Source organism: Euprymna scolopes, chromosome 38 (assembly GCF_053919585.1).
Source record: "Euprymna scolopes isolate OS-2025 chromosome 38, ASM5391958v1, whole genome shotgun sequence".
NCBI lineage: Eukaryota > Metazoa > Mollusca > Cephalopoda > Sepiida > Sepiolidae > Euprymna > Euprymna scolopes.
The window spans coordinates 80,815,844-80,840,130 of record NC_136519.1 but is presented as its reverse complement, the minus strand read 5'-3'; the positions used below and the strand labels follow the sequence as shown (position 1 = coordinate 80,840,130).

The following is a 24,287-nucleotide window of genomic DNA, read 5'->3' as shown; positions in this document are numbered from 1 at the left end:
AGAAGGATACAAAATCATAGCACTCCTTCTGAAGACAAGTCTGGATCACTTTAGACTTTGTGTCGAGTCCTGCTGCTAGACTCAGGGTCTGCTTGCGGCCATCTGATTGTAGCAGAGATCATCACACTCTTCAGCACATCCAGATACACTTTGGTGTTGATTTTCAAGCCAACTTCGAAGATGTGAGGTGGCCCTCACTTTAAACCACTCCAAAGACCATAACCATTACCGGAAATTTTGCTTTCACCATCCTAGGCACGTCCCTGTTATTTGTGGCAATCCAGCGATGCATTTTGAGGATGCTGGCAATGGGTCTGTTGTCATAACTTGAATCGACAGAGAGCATGAGTTGTACAGTGGCGCATCTCCAATCTCACTTGTTGAACATTGTGTCATTTTCCGACAAGATAGAAGGCTCCTATCTTTCTTGAGATCTGTACACAACTGGCCAACTAGTAGATGGGTTGCAACAAAAAAAGACAACCATTTTTCATCAAACAGAAATGGAATCATGTCATCTTTTCTAGAGCTACTATTTTATCGTTCCAGGCTGTGTGTGTATATATATATATATATATATATATATATATATAAATATATATATGTATATATATATACACACACTAGACAACAAAATTCACTATGCAACATGCTTGTTATGTATAAACACCATGCACTAGTATATACAATATATAACATATTAGACTACCCATCAACCTGTTGGCTTTTGAAGAGTAAGAGTAAAAAATGTTAAAAATAAAAAGTGATTTTGAGATAATATTGTTTTTTATTGTCTTGAGAAGCCTTTTTTAAAGTTATGAATTGAAAAAAAATCAAACTCAGAAGGCCTCCAGAGCACTATTGCACACACACACACACACACGCACAAACATACACACACACACACACACACGCACACACACACACACACAAACCTTGTAGGAATTCGGTCCCCCTCAACTGAAAAAGATTGTGAACGCTTGAAAATTTGCAAAATGAGCACTTACCTTGAAGTTGTAACTTTCAGGATTTGTGCTTGCAAAAACTTTGTCAAGTTTAGATCTGTTAAGGGGCCTTTTTTTAGTTCCCTTCAACGTCGGTGAGATAAGGGTTGTTGATACCGTTTCTTTTCGCAGGAAGATGAAATGTTCAATTGTATCCTTAGTAGGGTGTATAGTGCATCATTGAGTAATATTCCCGAACAAAGTAAGGAATAACAATTCATGTTTCTTATCGATGGAGAAAAACCAATCCTTCTAAACTGAGGAAGGAAAGTAGTTCAAACCCTGACCAATCGCAATTCGATAAAGTTAAAATATGTTTTCAAAAATGGAAAATTAATACAAGATCCCATTTTAAGCAATAACAGCAGAGGAATTGAGTTCTTTAATGCTCTTCTGCGTCTGAATTGGGCGGGAAAAAATTCCCTAATAATAGATATTTGATGTGTCTGTGAGTGTTCTTACATGGGTTTCTTTATTGGAATGCATCTGATAAGTATTGAAAATCGATTATCAAAAAAAGCGATTATCAAAAAAATCGATTATCAAAAAAATCGATTATCAAAAAAATCTAATTAAAGAAGCTAACATCACAAATGCATCTAAGTAGTTTTATTACTGCACCAGTAGAAATACCGGGCCTATAACGTCAACTGTAGATTCTTTTATATGCTAGGGGTGCATTCAAAATGAATATTTCTTTTGGTGCACTTTAGGTCAGGAAGCCAGTATCTTCCGACAGTCTGATCTTGTCGCACTAGTTCTTATGGGGAAACAGAATTCTTTAACAAAAGAGATTAAAATAGAGAAGATTAATGATTGTTCCTGTTTATTTGCCTCCCCACGAGGGCAGAATTAGACACAAGGTCGGGTTTTAATGTGGGGGAAATCCAACTACCCCAAAAAGGTGTACTTTGGATAGGAACAAAAATAAAAATTGTCTGAGTCATGAAAGATTTCTCCTCCACTGACCTAGGACAGAAAAGATGAAGTATGGCATCAGAACAGATGCTACACTGTGATCTTGGCCCGAAAAGTTGTAAAAAAAAGACAAGATACAGACACATTTTGACTACAGCTCGGTCGCCATTCATCTCACTAGCAAAGCCTTTTTATTTTTACTGCGTACACTTATGTAAGGTAGATAACTCTTTGGGATTATGTCCCTTTAATTGTAAACATTACAATTGTGATCGAGAACTTTCAAGTCAAGTACCTATTTACTATGCCTCCCCACGGGACAGAGTTAGACACCAGGGTCGTTTTTTAACGTGGAGAAAAGGTACAAAAATAAAAATGGTCTCAGTCGTGAAGGACTGCTCCTGCTCCTCCACCGAAAGAGAACACGAAATGAAAGTGCAGCAGCATAAGAAAAGATACTACGCTTTGATCTTGGCCAAAAGGCCAAGTTTAATTCCGCTTCATTGGATAAGATTTATGAACTAGTGCTACTGCTCTGCTCGGCTTCAAGAGAGATTGTTTCTGATTGGCTAAATCTCGATATAGGAAACCAATCAATATTGAGTATTTAATAAAATCAGAATCGTGTATTCAGGGGCAGGGCCAGCAAATATCGTTCTGCAGTTATCGTCGTTGTTATAAGCGATCAATTGATTTGATTGAAAAATAAGCAATTTTATCGATTTCGATGACAATAAATAAGTGCGGGCGGATAAAGATAGAGGGGCCTAGTTTTGAAAGCCGATTTATCATTTTTTTTTGTTTGTTTGTTTGTTTGTAGATTCCCGACCACGTTTTGATTGTATTTGAAAGATTAGTGACTAAAGGCAAAAAATATTTGTACACGTGAAAAAAAAAAAAAAAAAAAAAAGTTAGGAAAAATGTTTCCATGGCGAGCTAACCAATTCAGCTAAATTTTGAAGTTAAATAAATTCATTGTAAAAATCCTTTAAAAGATAAATATTAGTTTTCTCTTTTCTGGGTCTATTTCAAAGATAATTAGTAAAGTCCTAAGACATTGAATTAAATTAAAAAAAAAAAAAAAAAAAAAAACCACCTTGTTTGTACAAAAAAATAACTTAATCATCCCCCCAAAAAGCAAGTAATTCTGCCATTCGCCAAAACGCTACAAATAAAGGTTTGTAAATAATATTATACGGAAGCCCAAAATTTCAGCCAATCGAAAAACGCTGTTTCAAAATGAAGTCATGATATTAAAAGAAGGTAGGGGTGTCAGATTTCTATTCCCCCTCGTGCATCCGTGCATCCGTACATTCCTATTCTGAATGTTTGTATCAATTTTTATCATTTTTTAATTTAATTATTTTTTATGTTCCTGTTTTTAAATTATGATTTTTTTTTTTAATTATTGTTTGAGATTATTTAAAAATTATTTTACACCGAAAGTTGCACATTCATGCGAGCAAGGAAATTATCAAAATCTTGCATATAAAAATTATGCGAAATCTGTAATTTAAAAAAAAAGTAGAAATATTTTTGCTATTATAATTTTTTGTGTGTGTGAAAATATTAAATAAACAATGCTTAATTCAGTGGTAATATCGGTAGTTTGAGAAATTAATTTTTCTTCGAGTTATATCGAATTCATTAATACGGACTTTAGGAGCTTTTTTCGTATTGTTCCTGTAAAAATTAAATAATTTTTTTTTTAATTGTTATAATTTACGATGCTTTATTTTTATAAAAAAAAGCAAAAATAAATTTTTTCATTATTTTTTTTTTTAATTGTTATAATATACGATGCTTTATTTTTATAAAAAAAAAAGCAAAAATAAATTTTTTCATTATTTTTTTTTTTTTTACTACAGAAAACCATAATTTTAATAATTTTAATAAAAGTATTTTTTGTAAAACAATAATTACATTTCCACTAAGATTTAAATAAAAATAATTAGTTCATTATATTTCGCGATCATTATTTTATGAATACTGAAAATTTCATTAAAATTGGTTAATTTCCTGATTTTTGGTGAATTTTTAAGTAAAGGGAGGGGTCAAAATGTTTATGCATTTTGAGCATCAGCATTCATTTTGCCCGTACCTAACAATAAAAGTATTAGAAGTTTTTTTGTTTTTTTTTGTTTTTGTTTTTTTTTACAAAGGAGTCATTACTTATCAAAGCCCGGAGGCCACTCGAGGATACAGTGTCAATGGGAAAATATCATAGTAATCGTTCGTAGTGGAAATTCAGTAAATCGGATTACTTAAGAGGATGACTCATCAAGAATTTGTTCACATTGGACTTGAAGACAACCATATTGTAGTCAGTTGGAAAGCAAGAAAATGGAACAGTTCCACGGCGTGCAGTTCTAAGAAAGAAGCTTTACTCATGGAATCTACGTTCAGGTGTAGGCACAGATAATGAGTGGGAGAAATAATTGACATTGTTTTCAGCTAGACAAGTGTTTTTCATGAAAATCAAGCCTGGGGGACCATAAATTGGGAGGCGCTAAGTAAAAACACTAAAAGCCTTCCTAGCAAGGTAGAAAAGTAAGTTATCTTGCGTTTGGTAACATTTATTTCTTATATATTTGATTTTTTTTACTACTTTTTCGAATCTGTGGATTTTAAAGCAAACACTACAGTTCCTATTTATTTGTTTTCCCAAAAACACAAAATTTGACACTAGGTCGTTTTTAACGTGTAGGAATATTCAGCTCCCCAGAAAGGGGTACTCTGAATTAGAAGATAAAAATTAAAAATTGCCTTAGTTTAGAAGGATTTTCCCTTCATTGAGTAAGAACAAATTAACTTAGAGCAGCATCAGAACAGATACTACACTCTGATTCAAGCTCGAAGGCCAGGTAACCATATAAGTTAAAAGTTTAGGGTTTTCAGTCATTAGTTTTTAGGGATCTGTTCAAGCCAGTTTGGGGAGTTATACTTTAGGGTGTTTTGTAAGGAGAGAAGTATTTTGGGGGTGAGCCGGATTCAGAGAAATATTTTCAATGAAAAAGATTTGCAGATTTAAAGGTGAGAAAAATGAGAGACATTGTCATACGGTAAAGAAAACAAAATGATGAGTTAAAAATGCATATATTCACAAAAAAGATAATTTATATGCGTTTAAAATGGAAGGTTTACAGCAATAGAAAAACATAGAATGTTCCTGAATATTTTTAGAATTCTTGTAAAAACAAGGGGGTTCATTAGCTGAGACATTAGAAGAAGTCTGGATCGATTAATTAAGAGTCATGAGTTTCAGGGGTCAGGAAAAGCATATTCAAAACTTTTCTGCTTAATTAAATAAATTATAATTCATTGAAAGTTGTTTTCAAGAGTTAATGTTCATTTGTTTTGTAATAGTATTGATCTCCCGACAAAAGGAGGCTGGACCTGTAATTTTATCCTTGTCTATTTGTCTGTCCGCACTTTTCTCAATAACTACGCCTTGGAATTTAAAAAGATTTTGCACAAACATTAAACATGATATGAGTTAAAAAGTAACAGAACGGATTTTCCAGGAAAAATCCGGTTGCTTCCGTAAGGGTGCCTTTCTGGTTAAAATGGCTAAAATTGACACTTTTGTGCTTTTATTAAAAAAAATTGATGCCATGGATTTTTATAAAACTTTGTGAAAAGTTGTAACTAACTGATTTCTATATAATTTTGTTTGTCTATACTTCGCGATAACTCTTGGTTGTGACCCAGAGGCTCTTTTAGGGTTAATAAAACTACTCCATTTTTGGGACTATTTTACCATATTTGTTCCAAATTTTCTGTGTATGCCTATTTAGCAGTTTTGCATGGTGCTGAACTCAAATTTAAATATGTTAAGGCCTTGAGGATTTTTGGGGCTAAATGGGATGAGGTGCCAATGGTGGACTTAGTCATTTCTTTTTTTGCATGGTGCAGAACTCAAATTTATATATGTTAAGGCCTAAAACTGCACCGTTTGTTCATTTTCACTTGGATTTGATGTCCCCTGGGGACTTTTGGGGCTAAATGGGCAGAGGCAAATGCTGAACTTAGGCATTTTTCACCGTGCGCTCACGGGGGACCATGCATGCTTCACTTGTTATTATTACCAATTACGATATTGCCATTATAAAATGTTTTATCTTAAAACTTGATGTTAATAAGTATAAAAAATGAGTGTATGGTAGCAGAAAGACAGACAGGAAGTTTAAATATTTATTTATTTATTTATTTATTTATTTTTTTTATTACATTTTCACCCCAAACAAGGCACATTGCCACTTTGGTGTAGGGGGCTACTATCAGGGGCAGCAACTACTGGGGCACTATGTTGGGATTTGGGCAGCAAGATGTCGGTTCACGTTACACTTGAACTTCTGCATGTCAGTACAATTAGGGAAGCAGGGACCTGGAATAGAATTCCAGAGTCTAGCGGTTCTGGGGAAGAAACTACTGGAGTAGAAAGATCTTTTACATCTAGGGATCTCTACTGTGTGGGGGTGGGATTTAGCTGCCTGTCAGGTTTGTCGAGGGTGTCTACGTCATGGGGGCACAAGTATCTGCAGTTCGTCAGAGCATTCACCATTAAAATACTTGTAGAACAGGCAGAGGGATGCAACGTTTCGTCGATGGGACAGAGGCTGAAGCTTAGATGCCAGTTCAGGGTCTATCAGATTGGCGACTCTCTTTTGAACCCTGTCTAGGAGCGAGAGACTAGCAGCAGATGCACCAGCCCAAATGTGACAACAATACTCCATACATGGGCGAATGGTGGCCTTATAGAGGTACAGGATACTTTCAGGTGTCAGTAGTTTTCTAGCACGGTAGAAAGACGAAATAGGTAAGGTTGTTTATTATTGTCAGGATGTGTCAGAAAGGAAAGGGAAATTAGTAAAGTCTCTTGTTGTCAAGGGGTGCTTGAAATAAAAGAAAATTAGTAATGTCTCTTGGCTTAAGAAGCATCGAAGCCTGAAAGAAAGGGCGGTTAAAATTGTCCTCGTATATTTATAGCGCATTAACTGTAGATGCCAGGTTCGACACAAACAAGAAGAAAGCAGTATTAGCAGGGTGATTGTATGAGTCGTATACTGGTGTTGCAAGTTAGCGGACTGCTGTCGCTCTGATGCAGAGGAAGACGTCATTGTCAGTGGCAAAGTTAGAAACGATAATTCACAAGACACTTTTGGCTTCCTCGATCACCAACTGCTGCAGTCAGCTTTTAGTGTCAGTATTTTTATGCTTGCACACAGACATAGTTGTGGACAGATTTGCTTGAGGAAGTGAATATTCATTCTTATTGCTGGCATGTTAGTTCTGCCATGTTTGACCCAATGTGAGAGGATTTTCATTTCCTGGAACCTTCATTTGTCTGTATCAAATCAAACTTGGTATATCTGTGAATAAATTCAAACTAACTTTGTCACCCACGATGTTTTTCCTTAAATTATTTTGTTTGTCAATATATCTGTTGTTGAAATTGAAATGGTTTTTTTTTCAAGCTTATTATTGTAAAATATTTCCTTGCCAGAATGAACTGGGTATTGTAAGGAAAATATGGGCATAAAGAAAATAATAAAATACGCATCAAGTGCACTTGAAAGCCAAATTACACCGCAATTTTATGAAAATAAAAACAAATATTAAAGCGAATACTGGCAAATGGAGGTTGTAGTCCGAAAATTGCTGCAAAGTTCGTTGGAGCAGACTGAAATAAAGGGATTCACTAACGACACAAAACAGGATATAGAAAAAAGTATTAATTATTAAAACAATAAAATTTACAAGTTTTGCAAAACTTATTGTGTTTGCGGCTTTAGAGAAAGTCCAACTATAAAGTTCTTTTTACGTCCAAAGAATTAGACGGCTCTTGTAATGTTCGTATAGGCACAAAATTTTAGGAGAGGAATATTTCTACCTGTTGCTTCATGGACGAGCTGTGGTTAAGAGGAAGAGACTATTGTTCTAAAAGCGAACCCGATAAACGGGGGTCCCTGATTGGTTAATTAGACAGACCCTATTTTTAGATTGTTAGTGTATTAAAGGGAGGTAAGTGGGAATGATAACCCCCTTTTTTTTTATAATATTTTACTTGCTTGAAATTTATAATTTGAAAATATTTCGGAGTCCAACTCATTCTCAGTATCTTGTTTGTTTCTTTTTTTCTTTTTCTTCTTTCTTTTTTTCTTTTTTCTTCTTTCTTTTTTCTTTTTCTTCTTTCTTTTTTTCTTTTTTCTTCTTTCTTTTTTTCTTTTTCTTCTTTCTTTTTTCTTTTTTCTTCTTTCTTTTTTCTTTTTTCTTCTTTCTTTTTTTCTTTTTCTTCTTTCTTTTTTTCTTTTTTCTTCTTTCTTTTTTTCTTTTTCTTCTTTCTTTTTTTCTTTTTTCTTCTTTCTTTTTTTCTTTTTCTTCTTTCTTTTTTTCTTTTTTCTTCTTTCTTTTTTTCTTTTTCTTCTTTCTTTTTTTCTTTTTTCTTCTTTCTTGCCATGTTGTAAAGTTGGAGAAAGAAAAGTCGGTAGTAAAGATCTGCGTGTTGTCTCTCAGCGGTTATATTTTGAATATTTTTCCCACCTCTGACGATAAAGAAAATAGTTCCTGACACTTTAACATGTCATTAACTGGTCAGCACGAATGATCGCCATTACTGTTGGTAGTCTGTAATGTTTTTGTATGATTGCTGCTGCTACTACTATTTGCGTTTACCTTGTGTTGTAGCTCGGGGTGAGATCTGCTAGGAAAGAAAAATGTGAAACAAGGTCGTTTTTGATGTAGAGGAAAACCAGCTACCCAAAGGGGCACTCTGGCAGTTGCAAAAATAATAAAAATTGCCTTAGTATAGAAGGGCTTTCCATACATTGACTAAGGATAAATTAATTCAAGTGTAGCATCAGAACAGATACTACACTCGCAGCTCTCCCATTATCTACGATCAGAGCTCTATTTGGGTAATACCAAACTATGGCACAAGGCCAGTAGGGGGAAGTGGGGGTCGAGGATCATCTAACTACTTTGCTAAAATTTTATTGAAACTTTATTAACCCTAAACTAGTCTCTATCACCATAATACCACATTACCTCCATGGTATTTACCTACTTAAAAAAATCCCCAGCTTATGAGATGACTTTATTTACAACTAGTGGGGGTACCTAGCGTTGCTAGGGTGGGGAAAGGTGTTTAAAAAAAATGGTAGTAGAGGGGTTCTTCGGCGTTGCCCAGGTGAAGTAAGAAACCTTAGGGAGGGGGGGAGGATTAAAAAAATAAATTGGTAGTAGCAGGGGGAGGCCGAAACAACAGTAGGCAGTTTGGGTAGAGAGAGAAAAAAATGTAGTAGTCGGCAGGCAATCTCGAACTCATAACGCGAATGAGGAAAAGAAAGTGAAAAAGAAAACATAACATCTTAGTCGATGTCTCCATGGCGCGACCGGAAGTGGAGAGTGTTGAAATTAACCAAAGTCAGTCGGAAAGAAAACGATGACTTGCGCAAATTCAATGAAAAAAACGATCCCTCCTTGTAAAAAACGGCCACGTTTAGAGTGAAGGAATTAATGTTGTTGGCCAATTTTTCAATATTTGTCATCCGAAGGATGGAGCTTTAAAACAATACTGATCTTGTCAGGACCCCTTGCCTCTCTCAAAAGTTTTTGTGAGAGATACAAACATATATACGCACATTTTGCCTTTTATATATTAGATTGTCTGAAAAAGTAAAAAAAAACATATACAAAAATAAAAGCAAAAAATATGTGCAAACTTAAAATATTTTTTTATTTTTTATTTTTTTAAATGAGATTATGGCAGGTGAGGCAAACTAAAACACACCCAAAAATGAAAGAAAAAGAAAGGAATCGAATAAAATGCCACTGGGGGTTGGTTAGTAAGGCCCTCCCTACCTATCTCTAAATGTAGAACACTCACTGTTACTGTTTTTTGAAAAAAGTCAAAAACAAGCTAGTCGTTCCCTAATTAATTAGGGTAATCTTTCAAAAAACAAATCAGATCAGGATGAGAACATAGGGAATGGATGCCGTCTTCCAAGATATATGGGTAGCAGACCGGGGACAAAACAAAGGGTGTAATAAGCATCTTTGGAAGCTGTCCTAGTACCAATAGAAAATAAAACAGAGTCGCAAGCAACAATTATATTCATCTAGCCTAGAGCCTATAAAATTTCACTCTTAGTGGTTAATCAACCTACCCTATCCTACTCTAACATGGCCAGTGCTGGGCTCCACAGAATCTAGCACTGCATGTGCCATAGCTAGGACGGGAACGTGTACTCGAACTTAGCATTTCGTTGGATGCACAAACTAGTGTTGTGCACTCATCTCCTATTGAAGTACTTTGGTAACCTATCCCAGGGTGAATCCCTGAACAAACCAGTGGTTAAACATCCTTTCCTATGGGAAGTTACCAGATCAGATGCCGGCATTGCCCATGGGTTCAGAAAATCGCCTAGCGAAACTTCTGATCCATCCGTGCATAATGGGTCCAGAGATATGTTCTTCCCTTGAACTGCTTTGCCTCCAGGCTTGGTACTGATCGCCTCTCCTGGTACCGAATTACCTCCAGGCATAGTAAATGGGCCCCTTAGAACTTTATTGCCTCTGAGCACAGCAAATAGACTTCCTGGAAATTTATTCCTTCTAGATATGACAAAGGATTTCCCCAGAACTTTACTGTCTCCGGGCGTGGCAATACCCTCTCCTGGAACTAGGCCTCAGAGTGTGGCAAAGGGTACTCCCAGAACATGTATGCCACTGGGCGTAACATACATAGCTCCTGGAACTCCGCCTTCAGACATAGCAACGGATACTGGAGTGTCACCGGGTGTGCCCCCCCCCCCCCCCCCCGCTCACAGATTCTAAACTTGGATCATCCCCCAAGCTGGGCAATTTGGCTGCCCGATTCATCACTAATTGTCGGCCAACAGAGACTCGCCAATTTGGAGACAGGAGGACCATCACCTTAAAAAAGGTACTAAGTTTCGCCAAAACCCGCCAGCTGTTTAAGTCCTGCCAAGTATTAGACTATCTGTCACAAAAATGAAATAACAGTTAATAATAAATTTGTCCTGATGGGCTAACAGAAACAAACAAGGTCCAATCCTTAAAGGTTTTGACTCCCAAAGAATTGGGTCAGTCCTTAAAGAACAAACTTTTTAACTTAATCAGTTGATTAAGATGGTTTCGCACTCAGTAGTATCAAAACAGATACTACACTTGGATCTTATCCTGTGGGCCAGATCACTCAATATGGTTTCCATTCTGCTAGATCTACAGCAGATGTTCTTACAGTTATATCTCATAGGATTAGCAAATCTCTCGACGGAGGCAACCTTTCTAGGGCAATTGCTCTTGACATATCTAAGGCCTTTGATAGGGTATGGCATAAAGGTTTACTTCATAAGATGGTATATGTATGGTATGGTATAGCTGGAAATGTCTTCTCAATTATTAAATCATTTCTTTCTGATAGGTTCATAAGAGTAGTAGTTGAGGGGCAAAAATCAGAAGCTCACAGTATTAATGCCGGTGTCCCTCAGGGGTCCATCCTGGGCCCAACTCTTTTCCTAATCTACATTAATGATCTTCCAAATCACATCCTTACATCATTTGTAGACATTTATGCTGACGACACTACCATTTATGGTAGCACATCTAAGACAGTAAACGACCAAGTTCTCTCCAATTCTCTCTCCTCTGATCTTGAGCACATAGTACAATGGGGTAAGGAGTGGCTGGTTACTCTTAATGCATCTAAAACCAAGCTTCTCTCTTTACATCATCAACATTCTGATCCACATCTGGCATCAATTGAAATGAATGGCTCTCGTCTTCAGGAGGCCTCAAGTTTTGACAAGCTTCTGGGCTTGACCATTACTCCTGATCTTAAATGGAACACGTACATCAAATCTGTTGCCAAGGCCGCTGGAAAAATGGTGGGATCTTTCTATCGATCCGGTAGATATCTCACTGCTGATGCTATTCTCTATCTATATAAGAGCCAGGTACGTCCAAGGATGGAATACTGTTGCCACATCTGGGCAGGAGCTGCTAGAAAGGACTTGGCCTGCCTTGATAGAGTTCAAAATAGACTTCGTAGCCTCGTAGGAGATGTCCTTTTCTCTTCCTTGCAACCTCTATCTCACAGAAGAGATGTTGCGAGTTTGTCTCTAATGTATCGTTATTTACATGGAAAGTGTTCGACTGAGCTTCAATCTATGGTCCCCCCTCGCCAAACTTTCACAAGAAACACTCGTCTAGCTGTAAACACTATCAATAATTCCCCCCCCCCACTCTTTATCTGTGCCTAAACCTAAATGTAGATTCCATGAACAAAGCTTCTTTCTTAGAACTGCACGCCTGTGGAATTGTCTTCCGTTTTCCTGCTTTCCGGCTGACTACAATATGGTTGTCTTCAAGTCTAACGTAAATAAGTTCTTGATGAGCCGTTCCATATAAGTTATCAAATTTACCAAATTTTCATTACTAATGATTACTATATTGTTCAATTTCTACTGTACACTCTTTAACCCTTATCCTTGAGTGGCCTCTTGGCCTTGATAATGTGGTAATGCCTATGTAAAAAAAAAAAAGTTGAGAATAGTACCTATTTACAATGTCTCCCCACGGAACAGAGTTAGACACCAGGGTCGTTTTTTAACGTGGAGAAAAGGTACAAAAAATAAAAATTGTCTCAGTCGTGAAGGATTTCTCCTCCACTTGAAAGAGAACGAGAAATGGAAGTGCCGCATCTGAAGAACAGATACTACACTTTGATCTTGGCCAAAAGGCCAAGCCGAAAAATCAAAATTATTAACGTTCAACTCAAAAATGTAGATTATTGACCAATCAGCGTACAAATTGCCATTTACTCCACAAAGAATGCAGTCATAATTAAAGATTGAAATCAATTTTTATTATTGTCCAATCAGCGCACAGAACGTCATTTACTGCCGAGAGAACGCAGCCATATTTTGTTGGCTGCAAATATCGAATACTAGATTTATGATTTCCTTTTAATTATATTTCTTGGCGACAATTAAGTTTCTTTAAGAGATAATAATTATCTAAAAGAAGAAAGCCACAAAAGTTCATAAAAATGTCCAAAGTAATAAATTATAGTAAATGGGATCATATTGAGGTGAGTTTTCAAATGAACAACAAAATACGATGATGGCATGTGTTTGACGTTTTTAACTTGATATTCAGTTTGTTTTTTGTCTGGTTTTGTTTTCTTAAATGAATAAAATACTCTTTCCTTGATTATCTTTAAGCGGTTAACTCCCAAAATGGGTATCAAACTTGGTATTTATGCACTTCTGTTACCGTGCCGAAAAAATAACGTTATTTTGAAAGCCATTCTTAACATGGGGAGGGTGTTTTGTTACTATTCTGTGCTTCCACCTGACAATTTAATAATAATAATAGAAGATATCGTGAAACTTGAATTTAACCTGAAAAAATAAAATCTATTTAAAAATAGCGCGGTAACAAAAGTGCATAAGTACCTCAAACTTTATTGAATACGAATTCCCAAATAAAATCGGATTGTATCGTATTTTCCAAGCGGTGACAGAGCGAATTAATCAACCGTATTAATTTTTCTGATTTTTTTTTTTCTGATGATTTTTTTAACAAATCAGATGAATTTTAGAAATATGTCAGCAGCCAACGATGTAGTGTCAGTCAGGTTTAGTTCCTGATATTAAACAATTTTCGGCGAGAGTTTCATTTTCTCAAATGTATTTGTTGTTAGTTTAAAAAAAGTACAGAATGTTCTGTTTCTCATGTTCATGTTAAGAATGGCTTTCTAAATATTACTGCAGCAGCAGCATGGTTCGTAAACTGCATAACCCAAAAAATCCAACCACTTATTTGATTACATATTTTTGTAAAATAAAAATTAGTACAAAACTGTTGATTTTTCTTCCTTTATTTTTTAACCTACAAATTGGCGGACGTTGTCGAGAGTGCCCCCCCCCCTTCTGAATCCCACAATTTTCACTTTTTTTTTATTTACTTTTTCCTGTTAATATCATCGATTCCAGACTTAAGTTTCAGATTATAAAAGTGAAAAAAAAATTTTTTTTATATAACTTTTCACGTGGGGGTTCAGTTTTCAATTATATAACGTTGTACTAAATTGAACATGAACTTTGTGACCACGATGAATAGATATGAGACTGATGCATACGTAGTTGAGAGAGAGGATGGGTAGATACATGGATGAGAGTGGGAGGAGGGGGGTAAAGAAATCTTTTTTTTTTTTTTTTTTTAACCCATCTGTTCTAACCTCTACCTTTTGGTCACAGTTGCCATTTCTTTTTCATGGTGGTCACAAAGTTCGTGTTGAATTTAGTACAACACTATAATTGAAAACTGAACCCTACGTGAAAAGTTATGAAAAATTTTTTTTTTTTTTTTCAATTCTCTTTTCATAATCTGAAACTTCAGTCTGTAATCGATGATATTAACAGGAAAAAAGTTAAAAAAAAAAATTAAAAAAAAGTGAAAATTGTGGGACTCAGAAGGGGGGGGGTACTCTCGACAACATCCGCCTACAAATTCCATAAGACTTCCTGCTGAGGGTCGGTTACTCTTCTGGTTTGACGAATTTTAAAAGGTTTTGGTACTTATACAATTATCTTACCGTGCTACTTTTTCAAGTTTCACATCTTTTTTTTTTTTTATTATTAAATTATGTAGAAGTACAGAATAGTTACAAAAAATCCTCCATTCCCTATATTAAGAATGGCTTTCAAAATAATAATGCTGTTATTTCAGCACAATGACATAAGTGCATAAGTACCAAATATTTTATTAAAATGATGGGGCCAAAATAAGGGAAGGACCAATGTCAAGGAGGGGTGGATGTCCAAGATGGTCGGTTCTACCCTGAGGCGACTACATTGTTACTGGGAGGAGTGGTGGGTGGCTGGCTGGCCCTTGGTTATATATTGACCATACCTTGGGCCAAGTCGTGGTCATTTGGTTGTCATTTGATGCACGCCACTTCATTCGAGAGTTCTGGGGGGGTGCTGACATCCTCCGTGTTCTGCAGTGTTCCCTGTTTGCCAGTAGTTTTCTTATACTGCGTTTAAAGTGTTACGTGACACGGTAGGTTACTAGCAATACCTCGGTGAGCACTTTATCTGTTACCAGTTGCTTGCCGACGTATATGCACCTTCCAAGTCTAGGCGTGGTGTGAGGTATGCTGCGGACGAGGGCCTCTGCGGAATGTGGAGGTTGTTGGTTCCTTTTGGAGCTAGTCCAACATCTCACCAGAGAGTCAATGCTTCGTAATTTTTTCAAATAGCTGTTAACTGACTCCCGAGTTGGAGTCGCAAAATAATGATCATTTCGCAACCTTTAAACCAGCCCCATCTCGGATCATCCAGCCCTACTATGGTCGGAATTAAAGTTTCGACAATGGTTAGCAACTTATCCTCTCCACTTCTTAATTTTACCACTAACGCTAAGTCTGAGTGGCAGCTACCTTCTTTTGCTTAGAGGATTTTATTTGGGAACGGACGTTTCCACACAGACTTAGTTGTAAAGTAGAAATAATAATAAAAAAAAGAAATAGTTTTCATTTTTATTCATTTTAAAATTACATCTTTTGGTTTCAATTTTTATTTGTGATGTTTGCTAGTATTAGAACATTTCTTTATTCAAATTGCAGTTTGAATTTTGAACAAATTAGGCACAAGGCCGTCTAAAGTGTGTGGAAAATTCAAGTTGTTGCTCATCCTTTATGTATTTTATTTGTCGATCCTACTCTTGGGTAGAATCATTGCAGTCACCACAATACCGCATTTACTCCAGGAAACATCTTTTTATCCTATCCAAAAGGCCAAAGAACAGTTTTAAGCAAACCACTTGTCATAAATACTAATGGAAAAGATAATAAATTGCTAAAGGAGTTTTTTTGTTTTTTTTTAAAAAAAAAAAAGCGACACTTCTACACTATCAGAACGAAATTTTGTAAAACTTGCGGTGAACGCTCTGTTTTACAGTTGTTTAAAAAATGGAATGGAAATTTAAATTTCATTCTGTTTTAATCTTTTTTTTTTAAAATTAACTTTCAAAATAAACACCCCATGTTAAGAATGACTTTCGGAATACACCCCCCAACCTCCCCTTGTTAAGAACGGCTTCCAGAATTAAACAGCTTTGTAAGTATGGGAGCTAGTTCTAGTTGGAGCTTTTTCAGCACTATAATAGGAATCCTGTCAGGGCCAGTTGCTTTACTGGAATCGAGGTTTTTGATTAGCTTGGCAATATCACGCACAGATAGTTGTATGTCACAGTTTCAGACACAGGAGGAAATACGGCCCTGATTGCATAGAGTAGTATTAACTGCAATTAGGATTTGGCTTTGTCCGATGCTGACGAGATTGCATCAAGCTCATTGATGATGATTGGGATAGAGCACCCTGTTTGTTATTTGCCAAAACTAGTGAGAGTCAAGCTGTTGCTCAGCTACTTTGGACTTGACGGACTGAGCATACAATTCTCTCGTATTTTTTATTACTCTTTTACAGTGGTTACTGGCAGCCTTATAGGCGGCTTTAGTCTCAGTACATTTATTACGTTGGAAGCAATGGAAATAGTGATTTCTGTGCGCAATGACATCAGCACATGCTGGAGAGAACCTTGGCTGGCTGTTAGGTTTTTGCTGGAATTTTTTTGAGGGTGTAAAGTGGTGTATACCTACAATTAACCATTCCGTCAGGTCTGATACTATAGAGGATACTTTCTTTTTAAACATGGAACGCAAAGGTAGATCTGTACGAAAGCTATCCCAGTCAGCCATAGAGTATCGATATACTGTACGATGGAGAATTATGTCGGAGGACTTATTACATTTTGTTTTAATTTTATATGAGACAACCGAGTGGTTGGAAGATCCCAGTGGAGACAGAATGGAGGATGAACAGCTCAGGGCAAGTTGTGAGAAAAAGGTCTCGGAGACTTGCATACTGACCATCAGTGTCTGGTATATGGGAGGGTTCGTGAATAATCTGAGTTAGGTCATAAGCAATGTAAAAATCATGACAGAACCTCCCCTCATCATCTGTCTTGTTTGTTTAGGCTAACCATTCCACATTGTGAACATTGAAGTCTCCACAGATGTGAATGCTAGCTGAAGGATGAGCAGACAGGATGTTGTCAATTTTCTCAGATATTCTCTAAAAGATAGTAACTGCTGTTATGGGGTAATAGCAGGCAAATACAAACTCGGTTGTGTGAGCAAGTGCAACCTGGAAGCACATATAGGGCAAATTGGGGTCCTCTCTGAAGATGTCCCTACAACATAGCCATTCTTAATGTAGGCACATATTCCATACCCATGGCGATCTTGTGGGTCAGATTCGGATGTTAAATTAGAATAACCTTTAATTACAAACTCATCTAGGGAAATAGTCGGTCCAATGTCAGTTTTGCTTAAGAAGAATATGTCTGGTTTGGTCTTCTGTAATTGGATTTCAACCACTGGAAGGTTGGAACCTAGACTCCTGATGTTGGAGGAAGAGACATGATAATGGGGGTCTATGCTGGAAGTTGAGTTTTTGGGTTTAATCGTGTTTTTTTCTTTTAACTTTTCATGATTGAGTTTTAGGATTTGTGCAACAGGTCGACAGATTTGGTTAGTAAGGCAGAGAGGGAAAATAAGGGAGAAAAAGAAGTAAAGAAATTTTTTTTTTTGTAGCACATAAGGTAAAGTTGTAATAATTACTCAATTATATGGCATCGAGAAGCCCCACCAGAAGTTATTGCATGGACCAGAATCCATTAATGAAAAATACAATTGCGAATTACTTAGGACTTCTATCCAGTCATGGCTGACGGAATGAGACCATGCTACACCTATGAAGTAAATAAAGAGTTATGTTCGAAATTTCATCTAAGTTCCTAGTTCGACAAGATACACCTGAAGAAGATCGGAGCTTACATTGACTGAAACGCTGTGAAAATGACACTCGAGATGAGAACAGTAGTCTTAAGAATCTAAATAATATACATAACCAATCCTCATCTAAAAAGTTCATGATTAATTAATTGTTATTTAGTAAATATTTGAACTTTTCTTCCCCAAAAAAATTTTTATGAAGTAATATTTGTTTTGTGGTTTAAAATAATGTTTAACCCAAAAATGTATCGAACAATAAAATAAACACTTTTATCGCTTGCGTGCAACTAGACATATCTGAAAAAGGTCGGTGCTTATCGGCCAAGTGAGAATAATATCCAAGATGAGAACATTAGTCTGAATGATTCAAAAGAATCGAAAATCTCAAATATTTCCAAAACACTTTTGTTATAAATTGTTGCTTTTTGTTAAGTATGAGACAGGGATGCTCGGCCTTACCCAGTTGTAAAATATGCTTAAATGTATTTTGATTTGTGCAGATTTTATATTTACAGAGCCATTTTCTATTGAATATTATATATATATATATATACTAGCAGTTCAGCCCAGCTTTGCTCGGGCCCTATGTACTGTTCATAACTTTATGTGCATATGTATTTATATATTAAAAAGCTTGACTGATGTCCAGGCAACCTACATCTAAAATCTCAAATGTTTAGACCCAAAATTGGCAGAGGAGTTTGGTAGAGTCTGCAAAGGTCAACTTTGACCTCTTGACAGCCAAATTTTCCCCCAAAAACCGATTAAAAAGCTTGCCCTATGCCTGAATACACTTTATGTAAAATTTCAAATGTTTAGACTAAAAATTGGCTGAGTAATTTGGTAAAGACTGCAGAGGTCAAATATTTTTTAACTTTGACCCCAATTTTGACCCCTTAACATTTATTGTTTTGGGCTTAAATCAATTTAAAAAGTTAGATCCATGTCCAAGTAACCTACATCTAAAATTTCAAGTGTTTAAACTCAAAATTGGCAGAGGAGTTTGGTAGAGTTATCAAAAGTCAAATCATTGAACTTTGACCTCTTGATAGCCAAATTTCTGGCTGAAAACCGATTAAAAAATTTTTCCCAAATCTCAATATGCCTTATGTAAAATCTCGAGTCTGAAGATTGAAAATTGACAGAGTAGTTTGGTAGGGAAATGTACACACACACACACACACACTTTCACTTTCACTTTTTCCCAATTACTGTAAAAAAAAAAAAAAACATGTGCAGATATTTTCTCTAACATAAAAATACATTTGTGGTGAATGATCTATTGATTTTAGATTTACTGGTTGTTTAAAATCAATAAATATTTTTTGCTTTATTATTCCAACAAACAGTGGCTCCCCAAAAAAAGAAAATTAAAAGAACCGTTTTTATATCGGAAAAGAATTCCAATGTCCCAAAAAGTCCCAATTTCAAATTCCTGATTCCAATTAATCGTCCTCACACTAATATATATATATATATATTGGATGCCATCAGCATGCAATCATCCAAACCAAAACTGAACCATTTAGCACTCCAGCCGTGTTCTCTATAGTTTGAGCTATCGTGAGATAAGAAAGATTTAAAATTAAACCACTTTAAGCTATGAATGAGTTTGGGCATGAACAAAAGAAATAGAAATATGTCGGCAAGTTGAAATGAACATTTAGTCTGAAAAAAAAATGTTTATATATTTTACCAAGATGACATGCCAGTCTGACTAAATTAAAATCAGTTGCTTTTTGTTGTTCTTATAGAAATTGTCGCTGTGACACTGGTTTTATTGAATCCTATTATCAAATATCTTTTCTTTTTTTTTTCAGATCTCTGATGATGAGGATGACACTCATCCCAATATCGACACAGCCAGTTTGTTTCGTTGGCGTCATCAAGCTCGCGTTGAGAAAATGGAAAAAGCTGCACAAAATAAGAAGCAGTTTGAAGAAGACCGCTTAAAGTATGTATTCTTTTTTTTTTCTGCACACGACAAATTTATTTTTTAGTTTCTTTATCATTGTTATATTTTTTTTTCTTTATGTGACAAAATAATTCCTTATATTATACTACTTGTGTCTGAAGATACCGGCTTCCTGTACTGAAATACACCAAACATTGATGTTATTGGGTTTTTTCCTTCCTCTTTGCAAAACTCAATCATGTTCTGCAAAAACAATTTTCATCTAGAAAACAACCAAACCAAACACTATGACTAAACTTTTGAAGATATACAGAACTTTAAGTATAAAAACACTTTTTTCCAAAATTACTGGATTCTACAGTAAATAACTGAAAAAGGGTTGATATGCCACAAAACAACCAACCAGATAAAATACTTCTACAGAATTTGAACCAAACAAAACCACCGGAAAAAGCAGAGTCAAACCAAATCTATATTATTCGTATTCGGATTCTTCAGACGACGGTTCTCATTTTGTGTGTCATTTTTATAACATTTTAATTGATGTGACCTCTGACCTTCTTCACGGTAATTTTGTTGAACTCCGCAAGAACTCGTGATGCGGTGGTTAAAGAAAAATCAATTGTAAAAATTATATACTTCTGAAGGTTGGAGGTTCAATATTTAGTGTGGACGATCAAAAAATATAATTGTGAAATACTTGGGACCTCTATCTAGACATGACTGACAGAACGAGAGCATGCTACCCCCATGAAGTAAATAAAGGGTTCCGTTCGAAATTCCGTCCAGATTTCTGAGTTTGACAAGATGCACCTGAAGAAGGTTGGCGGTTACATCAACCAAAACAGGAAAATGACACTTGAGATGAGAACAGTAGTCCGAAGAATCCACAAAATATGATAAACTAATCATCATCTCAAAAAATCAGAAATGAATTTGTATTATTTGGATTTGTCGGATTATTGTTTTCATTATGAATGTTATTTTCACAACGTTCCGGACGATGTAACTTCCGACCTTCTTCAGATGTCTCTTACTTTTAAATCTGCACTGAATTTCGAATTTTTGAACAAAACTCTTTATTTAATCCACTGGATAATATGCTCTCATTCTGTCAGCTATGACCAAGTAGAAGTTTTAAGTAATTCGCAAGTGTATTCTGAATATCACCCGCACTGAGGATTGAACCTTCAACCTCTAGGAGAGTGTCACAACTGAATCTTATTTGAATTATGTTAACACTCAAGATAAAAAGACTAATCTGCATAATACAAATAATACAAATTGGCAGTTATTATAGTAGAAATTCAGAAATAAAATATCAAACCGAATCGTCAAAATAAAAATAAAAAAACTCGCCTGAATGTATATTTTTTTTTATGAAGAAAGATTTATTTTGAACAAAACATAAACAGTGAAACAATTTTTCTATTTTTTCCTAAAAAAAATTGGTGCTTGTGCAGTTTAGCAAAGATATTAAAAAAATAGACGTTAATTGAGTTCAAGATGATTATCTAAGGGAGATAACTAGTATCAATTAAGCAAAAATAAGCATCTTTTGCCAGAGATATTTTTGAGACGCTAAAATAATTAGTTGAACAGTAAAACAATTTCAAGTAATAATAATATGTGAATACATTTTTTCGTAAACTGCTTCAGCAATTCGACGGAATCTTGCATCCCTCTGCCTGTTCTACAAGTATTTTAATGGTGAATATTCTGATGAACTACGAGCCTTGTACCCCTTCAATGTAAATATCCCCGACAAACTCAACAAACAGCAAAATTCCACCCCTACACAGTAGAGATCCCTAGATGTAAGAAAGCCTTCTATTCCAATAATTTCTTCCGAAGAACCGTTAGACTTTGGAACTCCCTTCCAGGTTCCTGCTTTCCCAACTGTACTGACATGCAGAAGTTCAAGTGTAACGTGAACAGGCATATCGCTTAACTTCCTACATAGTATCCCTGCAACTTATGTCCTCGATAGTAGCTCCCTATATCAAAGTGGCATTATGCCTTGTTTGGGGTGAAAATGGAATAAAAAAAATATTAACAGTTTATAAAAAAAAAAAAGAAATATTTGAAGTAGGGGTCTACTTTTTTAGTAATAATAATTACTGAAGCAGTTGATTTATTAAATCGGCTAAAAATTGTGAAATCAAATATGAATGTTCATATTGTGAAAAAAAAAAATTGAAAACATTTTTTAATTTTTATAATTTAATTCTATTGTTTTTTTTTTCATTTTAATTAGGTAGTTTTATATATGTTCTTATAATTAAATAGTTTTGCTTTTGCAATATCAACAAATTTTTATTACAAATTATTAAATTCTGAAAAAAGTTACAAATTTGTAATTATTACTTTATTTTTAAGTAGTTTTATATATGTTCTTATAATTAAATAGTTTTGCTTTTGCAATATCAACAAATTTTTATTACAAATTATTAAATTCTGAAAAAAGTTACAAATTTGTAATTATTACTTTATTTTTAAGTAGGTGAACATTTATCATAACTAGAAAACTACTTCATCATTGTTGGTTATTCCTAATTAACATAATCATTTGTTTGAATTCTTAAGACTGAACACACATCAAATTTAGGACGTCCTCGTTTTAGCAAAGAATAAATAGTTCACGCCACTAGAAATTATAATAAAATATTTATGATCGCAAATTTCGTTTTCAGTTTCGAAGCGATGTGATTTTTTACTTTGAGTATTTCCTTTTTCAAAAACTACCTCAGCAATTTTTGGGATTATGCTCTTGTGTGGACACGAACTTTTTTTTTTTTTTCTTGAAATTCATTCATTGTTTGATTGATTATTTAACGTCCCAAATTATCTCTTGCAAAAAAATGCTTATTTTTGCTTAGTTGATACTAGTTATCTCCCTTACATAATTGTCGCTAACCCAATTAGCACCAAAAGACGGAAGATAAAGAAAAATCTTTGATGTATATGCCCGTTATGGAATGAAGTTCTCATAAAAACATTGCTTAATTTGTATCAAGTAGTTTTTTATTTATTTATTTTTTTAAAATTTTTCTGTTTTAGAGTAAAATAAAATCCATCTGGGCAATTTCAGCTAAGAGGGTGTGTGTGCCAGGGGAGATAACTCTAGTTCTTGAAGTTTGTCAAAACGCACATGAAGTTTTAATAATTTTATTAATAAATTTTGAAATGATTTTTTGAAAGAATAAAGAAATAAGGAATACCTAAAATTATTAAAAACTAAAAATAATCTTGGCAAATTTTGGCAAACTTCAAGAATTAGATGGAGTTATCCCCCCCTGGCACCCCCACCCTTGTAACTGAAATTGCTAAGATGGCTGCACCGTGATCTGTCTCAGATTTTCCTCTGTAAAAAAAAAAATGTTTGATGAAATTAAGCGATTTAAAAAATTTTAATGAGAATTTCATTCCATAATGGGCACGTACATCATATAGGTTTTTCTTTATCTTCATTTTTTTAATATCTTTGCTGAACTGCACAAGCATCGAAAAAAAAAATTTTTGTTATTTAAAAACAACACTTCCTTTTTTCTTTTTTTTTTTTTTTGTGGTTGTTTGAAAGCGTTTTGGTTGACAGCAAGCAATCAGTACATATTTTAAGGTTAGTTTAAATTTAGCGGTAAAAATAATAATTATCCTCCGTACATTTTTTTCCTTCTTACAAAGACTGGGTCATTGATTTGGCATTGATTTTTCTGGAAACATCCTTCTAAAGGTTTTTCCAACCCCTCATCGAGTTTGTGACACACAGCCACTTCTGTTGTCATGCAGTGCTATATTAAAATTATGATCTGTAGTACCCTTTTTGGATTATTCTGACTACCGTTCCTACCTTTAGTGTTATTTTCACAACGTTTTAGTTGATGTAACCTCAGACCTTCTTCAGGTTTATCTGGTCGAACTCAGAAATATACACTTAATTTAGAACGGAATATAGATATAAAAAACTTGAAGCATAAAAACGTTTGAACCGAAAAAGGGTTGATATGCCATAAAACAAAATCACCAAACCAAACACCATGAATAAATATTTCAAGATATAAACAACATGAAATCAAAATTTTCTTCTGAAATTACTGGCTTTAATCACTTAAAAAATGGTTGATATGCCATAACACAAAAGAACCAAACTTGATCTTCATAAATGACCATCACATTTGAGATAGATGTATTTGCTGATGACTCGACACACTATTTCCAACATGATAGCAAAAATCGAATGGCCACATAAACAAAGCAATGGCTGAATACTTGGCAAATGACCCCTAGTCTATAGTAGAATTCGGCCAAAAACAGAGTCATGGTTAATGCTAGCAAGACAATGCTCATTTTTTTTTTAACAACTACAAGTAACCTTTCCAACCACCAATTGTCATGTCATGGCCGATAACACCCTTCTTAAGAGTCCCTTAACACTCACACATACACACGAGCATACACACACTATCATATATGCATACACACAACTGATTAACCATTTCACATCCATCTGCTCATAAAAAACAAATGTATAAACTTATTTATTTTTAATACTCTGAACTTT

General features: G+C 34.9%; 1 protein-coding gene across 1 annotated transcript in view; it reads left to right on the top strand.

Moving 5' to 3' along the window:
- The first annotated feature begins 12,816 nt into the window (after positions 1–12,816).
- Positions 12,817–24,287, top strand: part of LOC145263216 (hsp90 co-chaperone Cdc37-like) — a 42,563-nt gene continuing 31,092 nt past the window's right edge. The window contains exons 1-2 of the mRNA XM_080120301.1: positions 12,817–13,038; positions 19,632–19,765. Of these exons, the coding sequence (XP_079976427.1) occupies positions 12,997–13,038; positions 19,632–19,765 (176 nt within the window). The 5' untranslated portion in view covers positions 12,817–12,996. The remainder of the gene's footprint in view (positions 13,039–19,631; positions 19,766–24,287) is intronic.